This window comes from Plodia interpunctella, chromosome 13, assembly GCF_027563975.2.
Source record: "Plodia interpunctella isolate USDA-ARS_2022_Savannah chromosome 13, ilPloInte3.2, whole genome shotgun sequence".
Lineage (NCBI taxonomy): Eukaryota > Metazoa > Arthropoda > Insecta > Lepidoptera > Pyralidae > Plodia > Plodia interpunctella.
The window spans coordinates 8,922,814-8,947,145 of NC_071306.1; the positions used below are offsets into that span (position 1 = coordinate 8,922,814).

The 24,332-nt window shown below is 36.9% G+C and overlaps 2 protein-coding genes across 7 annotated transcripts in view; one reads left to right on the forward strand and one right to left on the reverse strand.

Annotated features, from left to right (window-relative positions):
* Positions 1-791: 791 nt before the first annotated feature.
* On the reverse strand, positions 792-22,596 carry Not3 (CCR4-NOT transcription complex subunit 3). Of its 6 annotated transcripts, none has more exons than XM_053753417.2 (15): positions 22,228-22,596; positions 21,606-21,838; positions 19,331-19,486; positions 18,796-18,975; positions 17,331-17,547; positions 15,811-15,911; positions 15,346-15,449; positions 13,150-13,262; positions 10,250-10,329; positions 9,377-9,498; positions 8,057-8,183; positions 7,143-7,223; positions 6,011-6,136; positions 4,982-5,191; positions 792-3,895 (listed from the first exon to the last, which is right to left on the reverse strand). In XM_053753417.2, exons 1-15 carry the CDS (start codon positions 22,250-22,252, stop codon positions 3,797-3,799), a joined length of 1,974 nt encoding a protein of 657 aa, XP_053609392.1. In that variant the 5' UTR covers positions 22,253-22,596; the 3' UTR covers positions 792-3,796. The 6 variants fall into 6 exon arrangements, with proteins under 6 accessions (XP_053609392.1, XP_053609395.1, XP_053609391.1 ...); XM_053753420.2 differs by having other exon boundaries at positions 17,331-17,529; positions 18,790-18,975; XM_053753416.2 differs by having other exon boundaries at positions 18,790-18,975.
* Positions 22,597-23,099: 503 nt separating this feature from the next.
* The window catches only part of Lgr1 (Leucine-rich repeat-containing G protein-coupled receptor 1), a 32,446-nt gene continuing 31,213 nt past the window's right edge, over positions 23,100-24,332 (forward strand). Inside the window, exon 1 of the mRNA XM_053753834.2 lies at positions 23,100-23,233. The gene's annotated coding sequence lies outside the window, so the exon portion shown is untranslated. The remainder of the gene's footprint in view (positions 23,234-24,332) is intronic.

The following is a 24,332-nucleotide window of genomic DNA, read 5'->3' on the forward strand; positions in this document are numbered from 1 at the left end:
GCTCCATCGTTCGCCAAAAAGTTGGTTTTACTTTGCTTGAGAATAGCACGGAAAAAAAAGGCAAGAATTAAAAAGTTGTGTGTAGGTATATCAGGGGGCTTACCATCATCACTTAACGCGATCCACATTTCGACTTAAACTGAATTACATCGCAAAATCGTACCATCGACTTAATTTTTAGTGTTAATGCGACTCATTTTAGGTTTCTAAATTGAACTGAGTTGCATTGAAATCGTTCGGTAAAAGTTGATGGTAGGCCTCCAGCTATTACTTTCAAACATGGATTTGGTACTTCGGTAGTACCTACTAATTCCATGCTTTCAACACCGCGCAATATTGACGCAGAATGACACTTGTGCAAAATGTCATCGCGAAGAGTTTATCACTTTCAAAATTTTAATGAGCGAGGTAGCCATAACACAAGAAAAGAATCTCATTCCGTTTTGAGAAAATGATCAATTTTTGCAAACTTCCTAAAAGTTGGTGGATATTGTGGTCTGGGATGGACAAAACGGATGTTTTTCTACAGAGATGGTGACCCCCACATTACAAATTAGACCATTGTTAGCTGCAAAAATTTCTCCCTGGGGTTGATAATAGTTCACCAAATAGATTAATTACATTTTCAATAGCAGAAATGGAATTTAAACAAACAAAATGTTTAAATGCTTTCTTAGAATTTATTCTACAAAGTAAACAGTCATTTGTTTATTTAAAAAAATAAATTAAAAAAGAACCTCCGCCGGCGGCCGCCGACGCACTAGAACTAAGCGTAAGAAGAAATCACAACATGTTTTAAATTTTTTTAATCATTATTTATTATTTCTATACAAATAGAACTGTACAGATAATTTTTTAAATTATTATTTACCACATTTCATCTGCTCACGATAGACTTTTTACAAAAGTGAAAACTATCATCACGACGCACGGAATTACGATTCGCGCCGGCTCGGCCGCGGTGCGCCGCTGCATGTCGATCATCGGCGTCTTCCGGCAGTACATACGACTATTGCTCACGGCAAACCGCACACTCCCCCACCCCCTAATCTTTTATCACAAAATAAATAAGTACGATTTATATTTCTAAATCACCGATTATAATACACAAGCGTGGCAGTGACTTACATACATGCGCTTACATAATTACGTTTTTGTTCAATTTAAATGACTATACTCCGATTACTATCGGGGCAAGCTCGACGGCCCGAGGAAATCCTTCGACATTATCAAGCAAGACGTCCTCTCTACTTTTATACGGGTATATCTCGGAAATTCCTCGAATCGAACCTGTAGTAATCCGAATATAATCAAAGTAAAATGTACAACAGTTACGCGTCGAACGGTGGTGAGGGAGTGTATTGTTTAGTTACAACGACATCACACTGGAGACCCGAGGCCGGCGACCCCGCTATACGGAGGTCGCGAACATTCGCCGCGAACGTTCGCCGCGAGCGCGCGAGTGTAAAGTGTCGCGCGCTCGGCCGCGCCGCGACTCACAACTATTCAGCAACCATTCAACAGTCAAATCATTTGCGCAAAACGTGTCATAACAACAATTTAAAACTATTTTTACACGACCACTCGGGGGTGGCTTTTGTCCAATTATGACACATCGTATAGCGAGGGGCGGGCCGGCCTTTAAAATAATTTCAACCTATTCCGATCGGTCGCTATACAAAGTTAAAACGAAAATTGGCATCGCAGCGCGCGTTGCGCAGAATGTGCAAGGAGCAATTTAAAACACCTAAATTTACGGAAATGTAAAGGATACACAATCCTTTATAAAATAGGCTTTATAGACTCCCGTATCACTGGATAGCACACATCATGAGAAAACCTGTAAATAATATTTGTTCAATCAAGAAGACATTACTATCATTGCGGTAGTGAATGAAATCCACGTCTCTGGTCTAGCGTCGCTAGCGCACGCTGCGGCGGCTCAGACGTATGACTAGCACACATCACTGGATCGCGCCGACGACTTGGAAAAGAGGTTTTTTTTTTTATGAAAAGCACTATACATATCGCGTTTTATTAATTTTCTTTTTTATTTCAATATTTACCTACGATGCGTTTTTAAGAGATTCAATCGCAGCCTAATTACATAAATTAATGACTTAGGTACTTTTAACTTATCGCAACATTATAATAATAATAGGAATCGCAGATAGGAACAAGCGAATCTGGAAATCACAAAAAAAAAATCGCCAAAAATACACTACAATAACATTTTTTCCTGTAATCGAACTAATATATTTTTTTATTACTTAATATGAAGGAAAAACACGATATGCATAGTTCTATTATGTATTATTTTTATTGGGCTTACATTACTGTAAAAAAAAACCTTGTCGTCCAAAACGTGTGGGGGACGATCCAAGTCATTCTCATGCTTATCCGCGGTTCGGTCTTGACGTAAGTTCAACGTTTGTGTTCGTATAAAATATGTTCATAACATACCCTTATCTACAATAGCTTATTCTATAACAACCGAGACACGCAATCTCTTCAGGAAATCCACAAAATCAGAGATGTAATGTGAAAAATAATAAAATATGATTGACAAATTTTGTATTCTATGCTATGAATAAGTACTTTACGATTGGCTAGCGATGTGAGAAAAAAATTTTACAACGGCTAAAAAAAAAAACAATAAATTTACTACCAAATCGTTTGTGGGAATTTAATTTTTCACGCAATCTCTAATTCTGAAGTTTAGACGGAATGGACTGATAAAACACACTTCGATAGTCCAAATCGTGCACTGAGATCGCGGGACAAACCTCATATAGTATCGTTGAACGACAGCCGACGCGGTCCGAACCTACATCGACACATTTCCTCGCGTTTCTATCTCGAAATCTATTCCTAGAATCGTTCTTAACTATAATTGTGATTAACATTACAAATTAATGCTATTTAAAATTTAAAAATCAATACTTACTCTTTCGGTGAGAATATGTTGTAAACATATTCGTATCATCAATATGGAACACATCGTTTACTAATTCGATGTTATTTATTAATAATAACACAGTTCACCGCCGCTATATTCCATTCACGATTCGGAAAAATGTATAACCAAAATATATCTATCGTCTATAATATCGCCATCTCGTTCTAAAAAAAAAAAGACAGCGATATACGAACGAAAAAAAAAAGAATGAAGGCATTGTCGGTGTCAAAAACGGAGTTAACATCACAGGTTTACGACATTTTCGACTTAAAATTCCTTCTAGGAAATAAATTTTCGAGATAAAAACACGACAGGGTGAGCCGACCTAAATCAGTATCACATTTGGCAGATCACACTGCAACTAATCGTATTGCATCACATGATATCTTTCGCTTCTTGCTAAAATTCGTATCTACAACAATTAAAAACTGCCAGGAAGGATTGGTCACGTCACAATAACGTCACTTCGCAAAATGACAACGAATATGTAAACGCCCCGCGGCAATTCGACGAAACGCCATTCACACTCTCCTCTCCAATTTGTACATTATAATCTGTAATGAGTATCTTATAAATATTTGGGTGATTTCAAGTCTTCTTCGATTCACAGAGAATAAGTGTCAACGACATTCTAACAAAGAAAAATTCAGACATCACAAAAAACATTATTTTTTCATTGTTATGTACATATTTAAAGTCGTCAAAGAAAAACGATTCCAAATATGTACAAAACGTGACAGAAAAACGTTTTTTTTTTTGACGTCGCGAATTTTTAAATATTTTTTTCAATCCCGCGAGTGATGCCGCGGGCGGAGTGCTGGCTGGAATGCTGGCGCCTCAGTTGAGGTCGCGGTCCTCTAAGTACTTGTACTCGAACGTGAAGCCCTCCTTCTTGCGCTGGCCCCACTTCTCGTAGTCGAAGTAGATGTATGTGCCCTGGAAGAGACACAGAAATCGTTACGCATTTTTAACTCCCGAAACAAACTCCAGGAATGTTATAAGTTTGACTGCTGAGTGTGTCTGTCCGTGCACGTCGCACCGTAGCTCATAAACGAGAGATTTTTTTTTATTTGATAGAAAAATTTTATGTGATGGTTCTTAGATATGTTTGGTCAAAATCGGTTCAGCCGTTCAAAAGTTGTAGCGAAATGAATATTGAAAGTAGAAATGTTTTAAATTCTTCTAACAAATAAACTTGTAAAAGTTAAAGATAGGTCACATCGTCAACTTTGACGTTACGCCAATTTATCTAAACGTCAGCGGCGCGTCGGTTGAAGTCAACGTCAAATTTGATGCAACCCACCCTAAACCTTTACAGACAAATTTTCACATCAAATTTATGTTTCTATAAAAATACGAACTGCTAAACAACAGCTCTGTAGGCCTACCATCAAGTTTTTCAGGACGATTCCGATGCAACTCAGTTGTCAGTCCCATTCATACTAAAAAATGACAATAGTACGAATTTGCGATGCAGTTCAGTTAAGGTCGTAAAGTGGATCGCGTTAAGATCTCTTAACGCGATCTGAGCCCCTTGATTATATTGCACGATATGAATGAACGATAAAAATACTAGAATTGTAAAATGTTTTTCTTTCAGACTTAATAATTCAAAGTCTACCTTACGAACTACCTAACCTCAAACATTTTTTAAACTATTGTTTATTCTGCGCGATCGACGGGTTAAAATCTATATTAGCAACACATGATTTTTTAATTAAGGCCCGGGTTAAACAGGTTTGATTCTCGTTCAAATCCTGAAAAGTTCAATGGGAATCAAACCAGCTTAAATTCATTATTATTTTCAAAAATTATTTAAAACTAGCGGTTCGTTTTCGCTTCTCTCGTGTAAAAACATAATAAATTATACCCCTGAACCTTCCTCGGGAATCACACTATCTATTGGTGAAAACCGCATGATAATCCGTGCAGTAGTTTTTGAGTTTACCGCGAACAAACAGACAGACAGACGCGGTAAAGGAAGCATGTGTGACATGTATAACAAAGACCATTCAATCTGACCTGTTCATACTCCTCGTTAATGACCTTCGGCTCCTCGTGCCTCTGGAACCACATCATGTACTTGGTGTGGAACCTCCAGCTTTGCTTCTTCAGCGCCTTGGCTGCGAGGTACTGCGCCTTCGTGCCCTCCATGTAGTAGAACACGAAGAACAGCGTCTCTGTCGACAGTCTCTGGAAGAACTCCACAGAGTCCGAGTGAGGGAGTAGCACCTGGAACGATGCACATATATTTTTCACATCGCATCTATCTAGTAAAGTTTGACATTATGATTGGGTGTAAGCTGCTTAAAATTAGATTTTAAGTTATCAGTCTCTGTTCTTATCTAGCGTAAAATCTTCTTTTAAACAATGTATTTGGCCAGTTATTGGCCGGGATCAGTGTGATCTTGATGTATAAGCCAGACGGTCCACCCAAGAACGGCTCTCATCGTGTGAACTCCTCAAAGGTTTAATGCACGGACGGGATTTTTTTTTTCGACGACAATAAAAACTAGTTACTGAAATTTTTGTGAAAAATTTTGTAATTGAGTGTTATTTTTAGAAAATAACACTCGACTACACAATTTTCCCACCAGATTTAGATCTGGTGTAAGTTAAGTCCAGTTAGCTATAGACATCTGACATGACTTTACGACCTAACGCCATCTACTGGCAAGTATATTAATTAGTGTTGTAGAACGCTGGTCCATCATCAACAATGGCCGCCTCTATGTATTACAGCTTCTCGCACGGGTCTACGGGAACAGATTTCATTTGAAACAAGTAGCACCCACAATTTTTTATAATGTAACTAGCCGCGTCCCCGGGCTTCGCACCCGTGGGAATTTCGGGATAAAAAGTACCCTATGTGTTATTCCAGGTTATATTCTACACGTGTATCAAAACCCAGTCGATTTTGCGTGAAATAGTAACAAACATACACACAAGCATCCTCACAAACTTTCGCATTTATAAAATGAGTAGGATCTATATTTTAAGTTTCTTGTGTACATCAATTGAAAAATAAATGGGTGGTGTAACAATATCTACCTGGTTGTAGTATATGGGGGTCTGGCAGATGTTGCGGGGCAGATAGAGCCGCGTCCGCTCGGAGTCGGACGGGTGCGGCATGTGGTAGAACGCTGCCTCCATCATCTGGAACTGTAGCTGGTGCTCCTGAAATATACAATTTATTTATCAAACTTACAGGTATAACAATTTGGAAAAATATCAGCTTAAATGGATGCGGCTATGCCTAGTATTTAGGGTTTTATTAAGAATAATTTGTTAATTGTCTTTGAATAAAAAACAGTCTCAGTTTTAAGTAAAATCATGTATATCAAAACAAAATTATACTTTATTGAAAAAATGTGGTGTTCCAAGCAAAATGGCACCACAGGGCAGATTTCAGTTTCAGAAAAATTTGAGATTTTGTGAAAAAAAAATGGTGGAAAATGAGCATTTTGCGATTTTAATTGATTTGAACGCAACATGCAAATAGATTTTATACAATAAAAGTACCTTAATTGCGTACACAACATGACAAAATTGCAAATGTATGTTCAGCAACTAGAAATTTAGCTATTACATTTTAAATTTTCAATGTCTGTTTCCCAACAAGTGTGAACTTTTTCCCAATAAATATTAGGAAAAAGCTTAGCAATTAAGAATAACGTTAATTGTCTTTTAATTCCACATGATCAACCAACTATTTATCTACATACAGCTTTAATTCAATACCGCACAAGTGTTACCTAAAGGCTAGGTTTGGCCCAAGCATGTTCCAGTATCCTCATAACATATGTAGTTGATTTAAGACATGATTACGTACGTTTTGTACATTTAGTTTTATATATATTATATACATTTTTTTGTAAATTTTCAATATGATTGAAAATATTATCAATTTTTTATTTATTTCTTAATTTAAATTATGTCATTTTTTAATAATAATGTGAATTCGTCCTCTTCATTTTTAATATCTATATGTATAAGACCTACATTTGTTAATTGACGTCTTTGGAGAAAAGGCCGCCGGCAAGTTTGTTGCGCAGCTTCTTCTTCATCTGCGCCTTGGAAGTCGGCAGTAGGTATTTAAGTATTTTTTTTTGACGTCAATAAGTGATGTATATCATTCTGTATTGAATTGGGGAAGGCTAAAAATAATATAGTGTTGACTCACCGAGTTGAGCGGCGCGGGCCCCAGCGGAGCGACGCCCAGCAGCGGCGGGATGTGCGCGGCCGCGCGACGCTCGCGCGCCGGCTGCGGGGGGGGGGGGGGGGGGGGGACATCTATTAAAGGGACTACAGAAAGGGATGCAGGTATTTAAAGGATAGACCTTCCTTTTCTATTAAATACGTGCATTTCCCTCTATGTAGTTTAGATTGCCCTGCGTGCGGCAGGTGTGTGAGTAGCCCTGCCTTAAGACGATCTACAAAGTGCTAATATCTTTTATTCCTGCCCAATTTTACACTCTGCCGCTTTAAATTAAATCCTTTATTTTACGCGTACACTTTGTATAAAGTAAATATATTATTAAATAAATCAATGTTAGGACAAATTACACAGATTGAGCTAGGCCCAAAGTAAGTTCGAGACTTGTGTTATGGGATACTAACTCAACGATACTATATTTTACAACAAATACATATATAGATAAACATCCAAGACCCGGATCCAAGTCCCGGTCAATCAGAAAAATATCATTTTCCATCACGACCCGACCGGGGATCGAACCCGGGACCTCTTGGTTCAGAGGCAAGCACTTTACCACCGAGGTCGTCATGTTTTGTATGTGACGTAAGTACATACAATTTAAAAAAATATATTTTTGGCCCCAAGTAGAGTTGCAGATAGGCTTGCCAACCGTCCTAGATTTTCCGGGACGTCCCGCTTCTGGGTCAATTCCAATGATTTCTTTACTAATCAATTAAAAATACTAATAGTATTTCGCTTGAGGAGCGTTCGGGGTTCGTTCAATCAAGCTGTACACACACACACACTTGTATTGTTTTTTTTTTTTTCTATTATATGATTTAAAAATACATAGTTTTATGTTGCTATAATTTAGTATGTGTTGGTTGTGTCCCGCTGACCTGCGCATGGTGCTCCAGCCCCGCGCGGTGCACAGCTTCCTGCGCCATGCTCTTCAGCGACGCCGCCTCGCTCGCCGCCGCCGCGCTCGACAGGGACGGAGTACTCGCTGTCTCGCTTACTCTACCACTGCAACGTCACATTTTTTTTAACATTATATTATAACATATTTTTATGACACATCGCTTCACTTTAATTCAGCCGAACTGGCACGGTCTCGATAGCTCAGTGGTCGAGTGCACTGTCCCGGATAGATAGGGCGCAGGTTCGATTCCCGCACGATTCCAGAATTTTTTCATCTCGTTATTATTTTCAAAAATAAGTTAAAAAGCATGTGTGACATGTATAACATATCCATTTAAATTATAACGCTTGGTTGACGAATAAACAATATGAATATGAATGTTAGATTGATCTCGACTAATACTGTTAGTGCGAAAGTTTGATACCTCTTCACGCATTATCTACTGGTTCCGATTGTTATGAAATTCGATACGCGGGTAGAAAATAACCTGGAATAAGACATAGGGTAATTTTGATCCCAAAATTCCCACGGGAGCAACGCCACGGGACGCAGCTAGTTGATAATAAACTTCATTCACCACCATCCATACTGATATTGTAAAGAGAAAAGATTTACATTTTCATTTGTAATGAGTAAAGTCAAAAACTAATACGACGATTTTGATGAAATTTGGCACAGAGATAGACGAAACCTTCAGGAGTGACGTAGGCTACTTATTACGGTTTCATCCAAACGAAGCCGGGATGGGCCGCTAGTTTTGTATATGTAACTAAACAACAATATATGGTACGGTTGACAAAAAAGTTAGAGCAACGATTGCCGGGCAATAAGTCCGCCTTTGCTCCATATATGTATCTGTATTGTTTGTGTATCTACTATATTTACCCCACTTTAATCGTTAATATATATTATAAAAGTGAATGTCAAATGTTTGTTACTTCTTCACGTTCAAACGGCAAATTTTTATGAAATTTGGTATTGAAGTAGCTGTAACTTTGGATTAACACATAGGGTACTTTTACGCCAAAAATACGCTATTCCCGTAGGATTTAGTAACATAACCAACGATTTTTAGTTAGGTATATTAAAACCAAAAGTATCCTTACCAAGCTTAACTTTGCTAAATTATCGAGATATAATCAGAACGCATTTACAATCATACTTTTATGGCACATTTTTGATGTTTCTTCATGATTAAACAAACGGTGAGAAACCCAACTGACAAAATCACTGTGAGAAACACACCGATACATCCGAGAAACAGCCATACATTCACATATATAATGTAAATACATACTTGTTGTGTGTGTGTGTGAGATGCGGCGCGGGCGCGGGCGGGTGGGGGCCGTTGAGCGGGAGATCGGGCTCCACGCGCTCGCTGCTGCCCAGCAACAGCGGGACTGACGAACTTTTTGACGTCTGACATTGACAAGTTACATTTTAAATTTCGATCCTAATACTAAATCAATATTATAAATACGAAAGTAAGTTCTCTCACGCTCTATCTACTCGACCAATCTTCTTGAAATTTTGCATACATGTAGTTTGAAGTACGGAGAAGGACATAGGGTACCATTCATCCCGGAAAAATAACTGCTCCCGTAGGAAATCACGCATACGAGTAGATAATAAGCAACTGTCATATTAGTTCAATTTATATTGTTGTTTTCGACATTTGGAAAAGTATCCGATTTTATAAATGTAATGTAAAATATAAATTTATTTGTCCACCCTCGTGGGAAATTGGCGTTATATTGTTATGCCGGCTCCACACTACCGCGGTCCAGTTCGCCGAACTTTGATAGATTCGGCATACAATGCTGATTTTTCATTGCGGTAAATAGCACGCATACAAACTGCTCAGTGTTCGCGCATTCGGTCTGACTTCGACAATAGTGTGGAGCCGGCATTACGTATATAATATGTTTACTTGTAGTATTGTACTTTACATTCTAATAAAATGGCACAAATGTATTTGAGCCTTCGGGTTTAAAAAAAATATTTCTCAAAAGAATTCACAGATATTCATTTACATTCTTCGACTATCATAGCATTTTATTTACAGTTTACTCACATACAAAAACATAAACGTTTCCGCGCAACAATAGATTCCATCATGTGGGTATTCAATAAATAAAATCAAAGCATAAAAACTATGTATGATACTCACTGGGGGCGCTTGCGTGGAGGGTGGTATGTGTGTATTCGTATGCGCCGGCGCAATCGACACGGGACCATTCTCCACTACTTCTGTAACAAACGAGAAATACAACTCTTCTTTAGTCTTTTAATACATAAACTGTTGATTAAACAATGCATGTGCAATTTGTTTATTTCTTCGTTTTTTCACCATGTAATTTTGTGTTTTTACCGCAATACAGATTAAAATAAGACATTTTGGAAAATCACTTCGTGGTTATTAAATATTTTAATTTAGAATGGATAGGTTTGAACAAATATTTAATTTATTTTCAAGAAACTGTGAAGATAGTTTACGTTTACTAGAGACTCGTAAATAAGAAACGACTGGCATCGAAGCCCTGATGGTTCAGTTGTTAAGACAGCCTGAGATCGAAGGGTTTGGATTCACTCATGCATAGTAGTTTATATAGTTTGTATAGACCCACGTGCTCATATCAATTTCATATATTTTCTTGATATTTAACGACCTGTGTGGCCCATCATGCGGAATATTGTGGTTCGGGTTCGATAATCTTCGGTCAGTTCAAGATGGAAAATTATATTTTTCAGATTGACCTGGGGCTGTTTAATCTGTGTGATTTATCCATATTTATTATATTCTAAATCTCATCTCCTTGCTATCTCTATTTGATCTTATGGTCGACTAGTAGAGAATGTCATAATGCGTTAAGTCTTGTGAATTCAAGTTAAATATATATATATATATATAACTCCGCACTAACACCATTGCATTACAGTTCAAAATCCCTAAGCAATACATCAAGAAAAAGTCACGTCTATAAAATCATATGGTTTGTTATCAGCTGTGATTGGCGCATGCGTGTGAGTCAGCACCGTAGTACTACGGTCTAAGGTCGTCGACCCCGGTGCATCTACCATTTGTAAACATGATTAATGCTTAAAATTAATTTCAAGAAATACACAGAGTAAAATACAATGTACAGCTGTGTGTATGTAGGTGTGTGGTTTCCGTCCTAAAATAGGACCAATCCAAATCCACAACATGTTAAACGAGATGACTAAGATACACATAGCCTAGACAGATCCGTATCAAATGCTAGGCAACAGCATTCTAAAGGAGGATTGTTGACACGGAACTAAAGATAGCTCTCCGTCCCTTTTCTCCTCTTGTATTTCTTATACGCGTTTCTCATATTTGTATGAGCGAAATAGATGACTATGTAAATGGTTTTTCTCTGTCTAAAGTTAAAAGTATGGACATTTGATAAATTGCGCTCATGACGTCGCTCGCGCAGACTTCATTATACATACCGTTCCGATTTGCATAGATTCACGTTTTTATGGAGTCGGTCCAATTTAGTTTAGGAGACTGTGTAACAAGTGACTAGTGTCTGGACGTATATTTTGTACATAATTTTAAAGACAAATTTATTGTATGATAAAAATGATCTTCGGCTGTGACTCCTCTAAGTCAGTCCGCTTCTACTTTGCGTGCCGATGGCAAATCTACAAACGCTATTAGATACGAAATATAGAATATATACCACAAACACACATACAATATTGACTTCTTTCGTTTTACGACCGTCCGCTTGCCTAACCTCGACCGTCTTTTATCATGTTAATAATACTTATACAAAATTATATTTATATTCGTATAAATATATATCATTATTTATTAACCCTTGGAGCCCGGAGATAATAAAAGCAATGAACAACAATAGGATCGCAGACAGATCGGGCCGCGCGAGAACTGAGGGTCGAAACCATTGACATATCATTTACGGACTCAGCTAGTATACAAGTTTATATGTTGCTCTCATGTTAGTAAGTAATTATAACAAATTTAGCGTTGTATCTATATGACCAAAGAAAACTTGTGACTGAAACTAAACTGTTTCTCAAATCAAAATTCAAGAGATAAAATCATCGATCTAATTAATCTATGTATCAACAAAACTCAACAATAAAATTTGGCCAAACAGATACTAATCATTATAACAAGTTCAAACGTTTACCAATCACGCGCAATTTATAATTAGAAAACTGCACATCGTGATAAAACAAAAATTATAATAAAAAAAAAAAACAAGCATAGTTACCTATTAGTATACAAACACGTTAATAACACGCGCGACCTTGACACCCGTGTATTCCAAATTCGAATACATAACTTTTTAAAATATTAAAAAATCACATTTCAAACGCATGCACATTCAAATTACCATCGACCATAATTTATCCGATTTTAAAACGATGCATTTTTTTTTAAATTTCTTTTTTTCAGTCACAGGTCGCGGCGGATTCGGCCAGTCGACTGGCGTTGAGTTTGGCTGTTTTCCAAATGTACGTACGCGGTTTGGCATAATGCCATATTTGCTTATGCGTCGTTGTGAATGTGTCCATTCATCCAGTGCTTGTTTATTTTGTAAACAAAGCATAAACAGTTAATTTTGAAATCATATCTTGGGTCATCTTTGTGTTCACTTTGTGTTAATAACGATGTCATAAAAATGAAGTATATTAACGATATATTTAAAATATAATTGATGTGATAATACAAACTTATAATTTAAGAAGACGAAGATGCAAAAATACACTTCTAACCAGATACTAGTGTGGTAAAGTGCTTGTCTCTGAACAGAGAGGTCCCGGGTTCGATCCCAGGTCGGGTTAAGATGATCTTTTTCTGATTGGCCCGGGTCTTAGATGTTTATATATATACGTACCTATTCGTTATAAAATATAGTATCGTTTAATTAGTATATCTCATAACACAAGTCTCGAACTTACTTTGGGGCTAGCTCAATTTGTGTGATTTGTCCTAATATATTTATTTTATTTACCATTTATTTTATTTACGTCCACCATCGGCACGCATATAATCGTAGAGGAAGACATTGTTACCTGTGTTATTCCTAGCCAGCAACACGTGGTGGTGGTGCGGCGGACTGGGCGCCGGCAGCTTGGCCGGCGGCGACGGCGGCGACTGCGGCGGCGGCAGCCCCGCGGGGTTTATACTGCGCACACAGACAAACTATCAGCTATAGCTATTCGATTGTGATAAATATAACATTTATTTTAAAGTTTTCACACTAAAGTTTGCACATTATTTAATTCAAACGTCGTGAGCTACGTAGGTAAACATTATGCAAACATATTATCTAATACTACATTATAAAATATAAATAGGAGTTCCTTGTTTACTTGGAAACCCCAAAAAGGTATGATGGCGTTTATATAATCAAACACAATAACGTCACGTTAATTGATACGTTTTTAAATTACGAGGAATGATTTTTGACTCAAAAATCTGTGACGTCATAATACTGTCATACAAGCTCCATATAAGATTTTGTTTTTGATTTATGATCTTCATTGTAACGCAAAATCGTGAAGGTTAAAAATGCCATTGGAATTTCGAAGATTCGGTTGTGATTTTACAAACGACAACCTGATGTCGATACTCTTTGGGAATGCTTTTGTTGCCTATCCGTTGCCAAAGCTATGTATCCCCTAGTGGCCTCATACTACATCAACGGGTGGTCCTACTCTAGGGCGGGACCACAAGACACATTCTACTGTAACAAGTTTATTTGTTAGACAAATGAAAAAAAAAAACCCCGACTTTCAATATTCATTTCGCTACAACTTTTGAACGGCTGAACAGATTTTCATGAAACACTTCACATAGATAATTTTATCCCGAGTTGTTCTTAGCCAGGCTACTTAGCTGACACAAAAAAAAAAACTATACGAAAATAGGTTCATCCGTTTGGGAGCTACGATGCCACACACAGATACACAGACAGACAGGTTAAACTTATAACACACCTCTTTTTGCGTCGGGGGTTAAAAATAAACCACGCATCTTGTCTTAATCTAGTATCGACACAGTATCACTCACTTTAAAATTCTGTCTTCCATGTATTGAACTGAATGACATAGAAACCTGAATATTACTAAGTATAGCAAGTAGATGCAGTAAACAGATGGATTGTTTGTTGTAATTTAGCCTCTATCACATTAATATAAAGGTCAGCGTGTGCATTGTTGTTTTAACAGACAATCGTGACATTTTGCACATGCGAAACATTGTTCAAGGAAATATCGTCTTTTGTTTTAGTTGCATAACGCATAAGCAATAAAATTATTTGCATACATTTAAATATGGCTCAGTCAGGTTTCTAGGTACCTAAACTACCAATATTCCAGTACTCAAAATTTTAATCTATATACATAAAATAAAACTGGTGGGCTATGTCACATGATATCTCATGTGATCTCATAAAAGAAAAATAATTATAGGACTAATAGAAGCCAAAACAATTTTTCAATCATTGTGTCTGAATGTTTGTTCGCACATCACGCAAAAACTACTAGATGGAATTTGATGCGGTTTTTACAGTAAGGTCTAACTTAAAATCTAGAATAGGTTTCATCGCGAGATATCGATAATAATAAGTTGTGAACGGACGCACGAAATAAACGTGGGCGAAGTTGCGGGCAAAAGCTAGTACAGTATGAAAATTTTATTGGTTTAATAGGGTAGATGGCAAGGCAGAAAATCGCTGTTCGCAAGTTGCCGCTGCGAGATTGAGCAAGGAACTAATAACGCTATGCCACTAAAATTATGTCCCATAATATAAAAATAAGCGTGCAAGCTTGAAAACATCGTGGAGACCGACCTATTTGTGGTTGCCGCTGCGTTATTATTATAGCTCTACATAACTATGTGAATTAATAAAAATAAAATTAAAAAAAGTGCAATAAAGTGGCGTACATTTGAAAACATGCTGTGGGAGCTCTAGATATACTATCAAAACTACGTCCCTGAATAAAAAAAAAAAAAATTAAATTTGAAAACATCGTGGCATAGGGAGCTCTAGATACTACCAAAATCATGTCCCTGAATAAAATAAAAAGTGAAAAAAAAATTGGATATATTTGAAAACATCGTGGGGGAGCTCTAGATACCACCAAAACTACGTCCCTGAATAAAAAAAAAAATAAAAAAAAAAAATAAAAAAAAAATTAAAAAAAATTATAAAAAAAAAAAATGCAAATAAGAGGGGTAAACTTGAAAACGTCGTGGGGACTGACCTATTTGTGGTTGCCGCTGCGTTATTGAGCAAGGAACTAACGTTATTGGTGCTATTACCGACGAGGCTGGAGCTCACCGCGCGCACAGGCAGCGGTTTAACCGGCTGTAATGGAACACACATCTATTACTTCAACTAGCTCCGATACCGGTTACCATTTTCATTCGTCTGGGTAATATCACTTTTGGTTCGATTGGTTATATCATTGCACAGGTTTCCATTTTCCATTAAATGAATACATTTTGAATTCTATACTATATGAAAAAAAAGTTTTAGAATTAATTTATTTTTCACATCATTAAATATAATATTATTAAAATCTATGTTGAACAATCACAACATAGAAGAATCATCTCAAACCTTTTCACTCGTTATAATTTTAAATTGGAAAATATAAGTCAAAGTTTGAACGAATCGTACCAAAAATGACAGATTTACCCGTGTATACGGTACAATTACAACTCACCTTCGCTATTATGATTTCCTCCTTCTTTTTCTTTTCCACTTCCGTCGAATCCGTCGAGTGATTGTGGACTTCTAACGTTGGGGACGTAATGGGACTTGTACCTAGAACAAGTATTTTTTACAAAAATGTCATTTTTGTCGCAAACTTTTATTGTCCTCAGGGATATCAAGATATCCATCTTGTTGCATTCAATGCGTGACAAAAAAATCATATCCGTGCGGTAAACCGTCCAGGAGTGCCCTAGTCGGGAGCGGACCCTGGGGTGCACCCAGATTCTGCTTATCACAGTAAAGCATTGTGATGGAAACTGAAGCGACGTCCAAGTCAAGAAATTTTATAGGATTTCAATTCTGTAGGACAAGCAATAGTAGATGAAATTAAACCTGCTTAGATTTGATTACGGACAAACAAATATTCGTAAAAAATAAAAGTATATATATTTTTTGTTGTGGCTCGTTCCCAAGTTGCAAACTATTAACAGGAACGACCACTGCAAGAAGTACTCACGTCTACTTAACGAACCAGTGCAAATGAGCCAGTTAAAAATTGTTTATCTATCGTGTTTCGATTCAGCGCGACCATATCATTCAAATGATAGTTAAATTACTATTTCATCTATTTGTTGAATTATATACTTCGTCTTGTCACTTCACTTTTATGATTAAATAAATATATTAAGACAAATCACACAGATTGAGCTAGCCCTAAAGTAAGTTCGAGACTTGTGTTATGGGATACTAACTCACCGATACTATATTTTATAACAAATACATATATAGATAAACATCCAAGACCCGGGCCATTCAGAAAACGATCGTTCTCCATCATGAAATCTTAGGAGTTACCGGCATGGGTTGGTAAATGTAAGGATTTATAAATTATAAACGATATTTTCGGGCTTTTACCATTAGAATTTAATATATGCTAGATTTTGCTACTGACGCCTGGTAAATGTTGGTTTTGGGAATAAAATAATGAGTAATTCTTTTTAATCAATAAGCGTTTTTTTACTAATCAACGCCCAGCCTAAACCATAGAAGCTATAAACGCGAAATTTTGGCAGTAGCTTTAGGTTATTAGGTAGTGCTCAGATAAGAATTTAGGGGAATTCAGAAAGGAATTTTCAAAATTCGACCCCTAAAGGGGTAAAAATTGGGGGAAAAGTTTGTATGAAAAATAACGAAAATCTTTACTGATCTACTTGAAACTTAGCACAAATGCTATGCAACAAAAATAAATAAAACCCATGGATTTTTTAAAATTTGACCTTTAGGGTAGTTAAATGAGGGTAAAAAGAAATAACGAATAATCCCATTCAAAATTTCGTCAACTAAAGATATGAGTAGACAGCTCAGCGGTAAACACGATTGAATTCACGTTGTTACTGTTAATGGTTCGAATTCTGAACTTCAATTATTTTGTATTAAATCTGATTATCTATAGGGTGATTTCTGTGAAAGTTTTATTATGGTTTTACCCGAGCGAAGCTGGGACGGGCTGCTAGTACATATATATAGTACCTGATAGTATACTAGTGGGGGAGCCGGGCGAGCCATTGCTGTTGTTGCTGTCGGTGGTGGCGGAGGAGGGCAGCCCCACTCCGCTGAGATCGATCTCGTCCAATCCTCGGATGTCATCGTATATGTACTCGTTCTCCTCGAAACCTGGCTCTAGGGACGAATCTATGTAGTATTCAACGTCATCCTTTATCCTTTTAATCTGTAACAGAAATTTACACTTTTGAGAAAAAATTATGCTTGTTCAATTCCTTGCCCGGTAAATGATGATACATACTGGTCTTATCCTAAACCTAAATAATAATGTTATGAATGCGACAGTAAGTTTGTCTGTCACCTCTTCACGCTCTGTCTAATCAAACAATCTTGAGATTTTGCATACATGTAGTTTGAAGTATGGAGAAGGAAATAGGATACCTTTCAACCCGGAAAAATAACTGTTTAGGGAACAGTTATTTTTTAAATGAAATTTACGCCCACGGGCAAATGCTAGTATATATAAATAGCCATAACAATTCTAAATGAAGATGATATTCCAGTGTCATTGATACTCAAAGGTCCGTACATGCCCAATTCTTGTGCAACACTTTTGTTGCACGGTTGTGCGTCATACCAGCGCCAAATTGTTCTGTGCAAGTGTTGGATACGAATTGGGTGTGGACATGCCTTTACATTCCTACTAATATTATATGTATAAGCGCTAAATACACGCAAATCTGAAATGCTAGTATGGATGGTTCCTTCGTTCGTGCTATTTATCCTCTCTTTCTTCATTAACAACCTCTCGCTTTATCCTTTTCGCATGTTATATTGGTGCTGCAATTCACACATGCGTACTTGGCGCTTTATAAAGTTTATGATAATGATTAGATATGATTTAGTAGATGCAGTATCTTCGTTATAGCTCCTCAAAGCCCAGGATCCGCTGGAAAAATAAGCCTTGAAATTTTCAGATTCCACTGTGGTTTTACATCCAACCGCTTGCCTCACGTCAACCCTCTCTGTGAATGCTGCTATTACCTCTATATTACACTACAGCCTATAGTGGTCCATCTTCACGTGTACAGAGTACATCAACACTGAGATTCCTGTGAACTGTGTTATAAAATAAATCGAAATTTTAACCTTCTTATCGGGCATCCCACTTTTCTACGTTTCTTACCAACCGGACGGTTTGTTAGATTGTTATCTGACGCGAACAACCAATTAAAGCGATTCCCGCCAATGTTATCATAGCTTCGGAATGCGCGCGCCGCTTTTGTGACGCAACCAATCAACATCGAGTATTGAAAGGCCTAGAATAGCCATGTTTTTTCGCCTCATCTCAACGACAAAATTTCTAAACGGCTCTATCTCAATAAAGATATTTTCAAAGTTATTTTCTATTATTTAAAATTTCATCTAGAATCAGTTACCTAACATTATAGTGCACATAAAAAAGCAGATATAAAATAAAACTCACACCAACCTGTTCAACCTCAACGGACATGTTGTCGAGCATCCGGAGCAGCGTTTCGAGCTTCTTTATGTGGAACCTGTGCTTCTCCAACTTCACCTTGAGCTCCTCCATCCGGTCCTGCTTCTCCTTGTCCAACCGTTTCTTCTTACCAACTAACAGTGACTCTACCTCAGACTCAAATTGATCAACCTGCAATGGAATATATTCAAATTGTCAGTTGCACTGTTTGTGAGTTATATTCATTTCACCATAACGCACAATCTGCCTACGACACGTGCCGGGAAGTTGTATAGAAATGTCTCTTTTAGTTATGTTAGGTCATCTTCTATCAGATATGAGGGACAACTACCGTCATCTAGAGGGGCCAGTTATAAAGACAGAGAAGAAATATCTCTCTCTCTCTCCTTTGAGCGTATTCTCAGATTGGCTGATTCTCAGCCATTGAGCGTCGGAGCACAGGGTCTCCGCTTTCCTACTTTTTCATCATCTAGACACTGTCATCTAGAGTGGCCAGTCATAACGATAGAAAATAAAAACCACTGGCCTGTAAATTAAGTGCGTCGATGGACGAGACTAGCCACGAGGACATTTCCTCCCGCTCCTTCTGCGCGGGGTCGAGCTTCTGCGCGGCCCCGAGCCCCTCTTTGGAGTATGCCTTCGTTTTCGTCTCCCGTTCTACCACTTTGAACCTCTCCATTTGCTGGAAACAACATGTTCATACTGTTATAATAATAGTAAAAAGAAAATATTTATCTTAAACTGCTTCTTCATGTTATTTTAAACAAACAAATTTGGAATTTTTATGTTATTTCTCTGTGGAAATATGAAAAATATATAATAACTAGTAGCCCGTCCTGGCGCCAATCGGGTAAAACGATAATAAATTATACACCTAAGACCTTCCTCAGAAATCACACTATCCATTGATAAAAACTGTACTGTAAATCCATCTAGTACAGTCAGACAGACAGATGCGGTGTTGTGTGACGCCACAAAGCCCTGGGTCAGTGTAGTTTTAAACAGACTGTAGGGACTAGCGTACTGTATGCTAGTTCTTGATTACACACACAGCAATATAATACAAGCATATAATACAAGCTATATTTTGTTTTCACATACAGCTCAACAAAATATTTTTCTAATTAGAATTTCCCACATCTCAGGACTGTAGCAATATTTATTTAACTTTATTTACTTACAAAACTCACATAGGTACTTAGAGTGGAGGCACATAAAGGATAAAAAAGTGAGGTATATTATGTGTGCACAATGCTATCATATCATACCACGCTACTCTGAGCACATTTGAATTTGTTGATGCCAAATTCAAATTGGCTGTTTTACTTGACACCATTTATGAGAATACTGATGTGTTTGCTATGTAGTATGTGGCTCATTGGAATATTATTGTAATGCCTTTAGGTGAATTGAAAAATCTTATATGAATGCTGACCAAAATGGGTTGAGAGGGTCTGCTTGTCCAAAAGACTTAACAGGAGACACACAAGACTTGCCAAACAGGTGATAATATAAACATGCTTGCTGTTACTGTCTTGTTAACCAAACTAATAAAATGATAAATGCAAATGTTAGTTTGTTACATCTTCAAGAATTAACTCTTCATTCTTAATGTGGTAGTGGTACAATAGGTAGTTAAGACACCATCTCAGTATATAGGTATATCATTTCTCATAGGCCCTAACATCAGGTGAAGGAAAACATGTATTTTATTTATTAATTTATGTACACAACAGATGACTTTAGGCAATTTAAAGAAGCACCCAAATAGGGTTAATTTTCTCTAACAATTTAATTGGACTGAGAGCCTGGAGCTTATTTAATAACAATTTCAAATGGCAGTTGAATAGAAACCTATAACTTTCCTTTGAGATTTCCTTACGGGGAAAAATGAAAGCAAGAAAGATTGAATGGTGAATTACACACTATTATTATACAGGTTCGCCGTTCGCAACGTCCTGGCGTTATAACACGCGTACGCACGGCACATTAGTGTGATGATAGGAGTAAAGCACTGTTTTGTGGCCTAGTACAAGTGAAAGAAGAGACGAATGACCCACAATGAGGTGATGACAAGGGTGGACAACATAGTGAGTCATGGATGAGAGAGCCATATGTGCAGGTCTCAGCAGTGGGCAGAAAAGTGCTGAAATTATGATTACATGGGAATTATAAAATTTTGAGAAAAATATAATACATCTACAAAGATGCCATATTGTTTCAGTAATTTTGTTCAATAAAGTTTCAAAAGAAACTATGAAAACTAGGAAAAGGGAAGTCTAGGACAGAGTGAGAAGTGGAAAAATATTGTGGAAGAGGGGCTGTTCCGAGGAACTGTCTGACATGATGTCAACATGCTATTATCACACCTCACACCATCAACAGGGGTTCAACCTCACACCTTGGAGCCCAAACATGTTTAACTACCCTTTTATTTTGAATGTGTTTTGTATCAACATTGAGTAAATGCATCAACTACTCACCAACATCATTTTACAAAGTTGAACTGAATTTAATACACTTCAATCACTCACTGTCTCAATTATTTTAAAAACAGCAAGATACGGAGAGAACCCAATCCCTAAACTATATGGGAAAGACTAGGCAAAGAAAAATGTGTAATAATATTTGAGCTCAAGAATAAAACCTTAAAGAAACAATATTGACTGATATTCAAAGAAACAGTATGCAAAAAATTAAAATTACCAATGTACCCACATACAGAAATATTGATTCCTTCAGACAGAAATGTAATAAATTCACTTTAAAAATGCATACTTCCATTAAGAACTATAACTCACCGTTTCTATTAGTTTCCTATATTCTAAAAGTGTACTCTTATCCTTAATTTCTCCGGAGGCGATCCACGACTTGATCTGATCTCGTAACCTCTGCAGCTTCTTAATCTCCTTCTTAAGGTCCGCCTCATACTTTTCCTTCTGATTACTATTCGTCGCATTGTGAACTTTTTGCCAAATGTCCTCAAAAGTCTCCACCCCCTCTGTTACCTTTTTTAAACACCTGTCTATTTCACCTGTAACCAACATAAGTGATTAAATGAAACCTGTTTTTCAAACACATTACAACAACATTGCCATTTATTAATGATATGTTTGGAGCCGATAATTATTGAGGGTCAACATTAGGTCGGTATTATAGACTATTTTACGACAAAACTAATGTGAAATCTCAAATGGAACATATTGAAGTCAATACGAACGATACAGTAAAATTCCCATTGCAACTCTCAAGACCACAGATTGATGTATTACAAGAATTAAATAGGGTATGCCATAATATGCTTGTCATTAGCAGCTCGCATAGGGTCGAGGTGTTGTCAACACGACAATAACCGTGGTCTAGAACACGCATCTACTACGGTTGGGGTCAATCAATCTCTAACCTGATAACATGACAAGTTACCTTGTAATTTCCTTGTCGCAGCCATAGCTATTTACACATAAGGACGCACGTTCCGTACATATCCTAAACATACAAACTATTTACAATAAAATGCACAAAAATTATTGATAAACAGAGAAACTACACATCTGAAGCTTTGTTCGATTCCAAGATGGCTACCGTACACCGCTCGAACTGAATAACAGTGACTAAACGCATCCAGGCTGACCGCCACCGAAAAATTCAGCCTCGCGCCTGGAATGGTAATTAGAACAACGCTTTCATAAATAATTATTAAGTAAAGGTTGTCACAAATAACAACAAACTTCAAATTTTCCACAAAATGATTTTAGGTATGTCGCGTAGACCATCAAGAGCGCAGGCGCAAAAAATAATAGAGTTGATCATAGACAAAAATTTACAAAACTGTCAAAGAATTTTAATAATTTACGAATACAAAAGTAATATTTTGGACGTCACGCAAATCAAAACAAATTAATGTACAGAAATATGAGCTGAATAACACAGTTTTCAAATTATTTCATTCCAATAGGAAAAACATATTTTAGGTTATCTATATACCTTACTCTTTTAGTTATTTCAATAAAGAAAGAGATGGAATATCTTCGATGTAGATTTTTTATCTGTTTCGAGTATTTCTGACAGATTGTCTTTTTTATTGTCTATGTTTTAAGTGCAGTACAGATAAGTGTCAATAGATAGCGCTTATATAGTTATTAGTTTTTATTAATTTAGCTATTTGTTGCTAGATGGCATGCAGTATCGTAAAAACCTTTTTTTTTAAATAATTGATAGGTATATTTACTAAGTTCTACATAGCATGAAAGTATTTAATAGTGGAAATAAGTAACATAAAAAATATAACATGCTGAAAAAGTTGTGACACTGCTAGATAATGTCTGTACTATAATTCTTTAATGTAAATGTGTAAAACTATAAATATCCCAAAATTCTTTGTTTGAACCTAAAAAATAAAAAGCAGTTGTGCGCCTGTGGATAACAATAGGTAAGTTCACGTTTCACCGCACGGTAAGTAAGGGTTAGTCTACACAATGGTACTTGCTTGTTGCTTGCATAATGAAGCCATAAAAGACGTTATATTACCGCTTTATAGCCCTTTGACTGCGGGGCTCTCGTAAATGGCGCGAATGGATGCTAAAATACACTATTTGTTACAGTTTACTGACTTTACGACGATACAACGCTTAAGTATACCAAAACGATAGATCATACGATCTATCGTTTTGGTATACTTAAGCGTAAAATAATCATTAATTAAATACCTAAATATTTACTTTAGATTAGGAAAAACAAACACAAACTTCGAACAATCCTTGACACAAATAAATGTCTGCTAAAACTATACTAGTAAGCATAATTAACTAAACGAAAATAAATATCTTCCTTCACTTCGAAATTTTTGAACCTACCTAGGTACGATGCAATCGTAACAGTACCTACATTAACATAGTCATAATATTATAGTCTTTCCAATTGCATGCACGGCTATCATCATCATGGGGTGCCATCTTCGAATTGAAGTTTGGAAGTCAGCAGGCCTACCATCAAATATTACAGTACGATTCTAATGCAACTCAGTTCAATTTAGGCACCTAAAATGAATCGCATTCTCGTATTAAAAATTAAGTCGATGGTATGAATTTGCGATGCAGTTCAGTTTAGGTCGTAAAGTGGATCGCGTTAAGAGATGATGGTAATCATACGGAAACCCTCGCGGTTTTGGACCGCTATTTTCAGTTGGATATATCTAAGTATGGTCCAATCCTTTATGTCGTCAAACCACTTTCGTCGAGGGCGGCCACGGCCAGGCGATCTTTTGGCGGGGATTTTGCCTTCAAGAATCAGTCTTAGAAATTCAAATAAGGTTATGCAATTATGCATTCACAGCTATGACGCTGTGCAACCCGAAGGCCTACCGCGAAAGCGAAACATACAAACACGTAGAACTAACTAGGTAACTCTTTTTCCCAAATCGTGTACGCATCGTGTAAAAAAGAGAGAACGCGTGAACGCAATGACATGCTAAGTGCAAGTTTTATGTTTCATTGTAGCCCCCGAATGTAATAAATCTCAACTTTTTTATG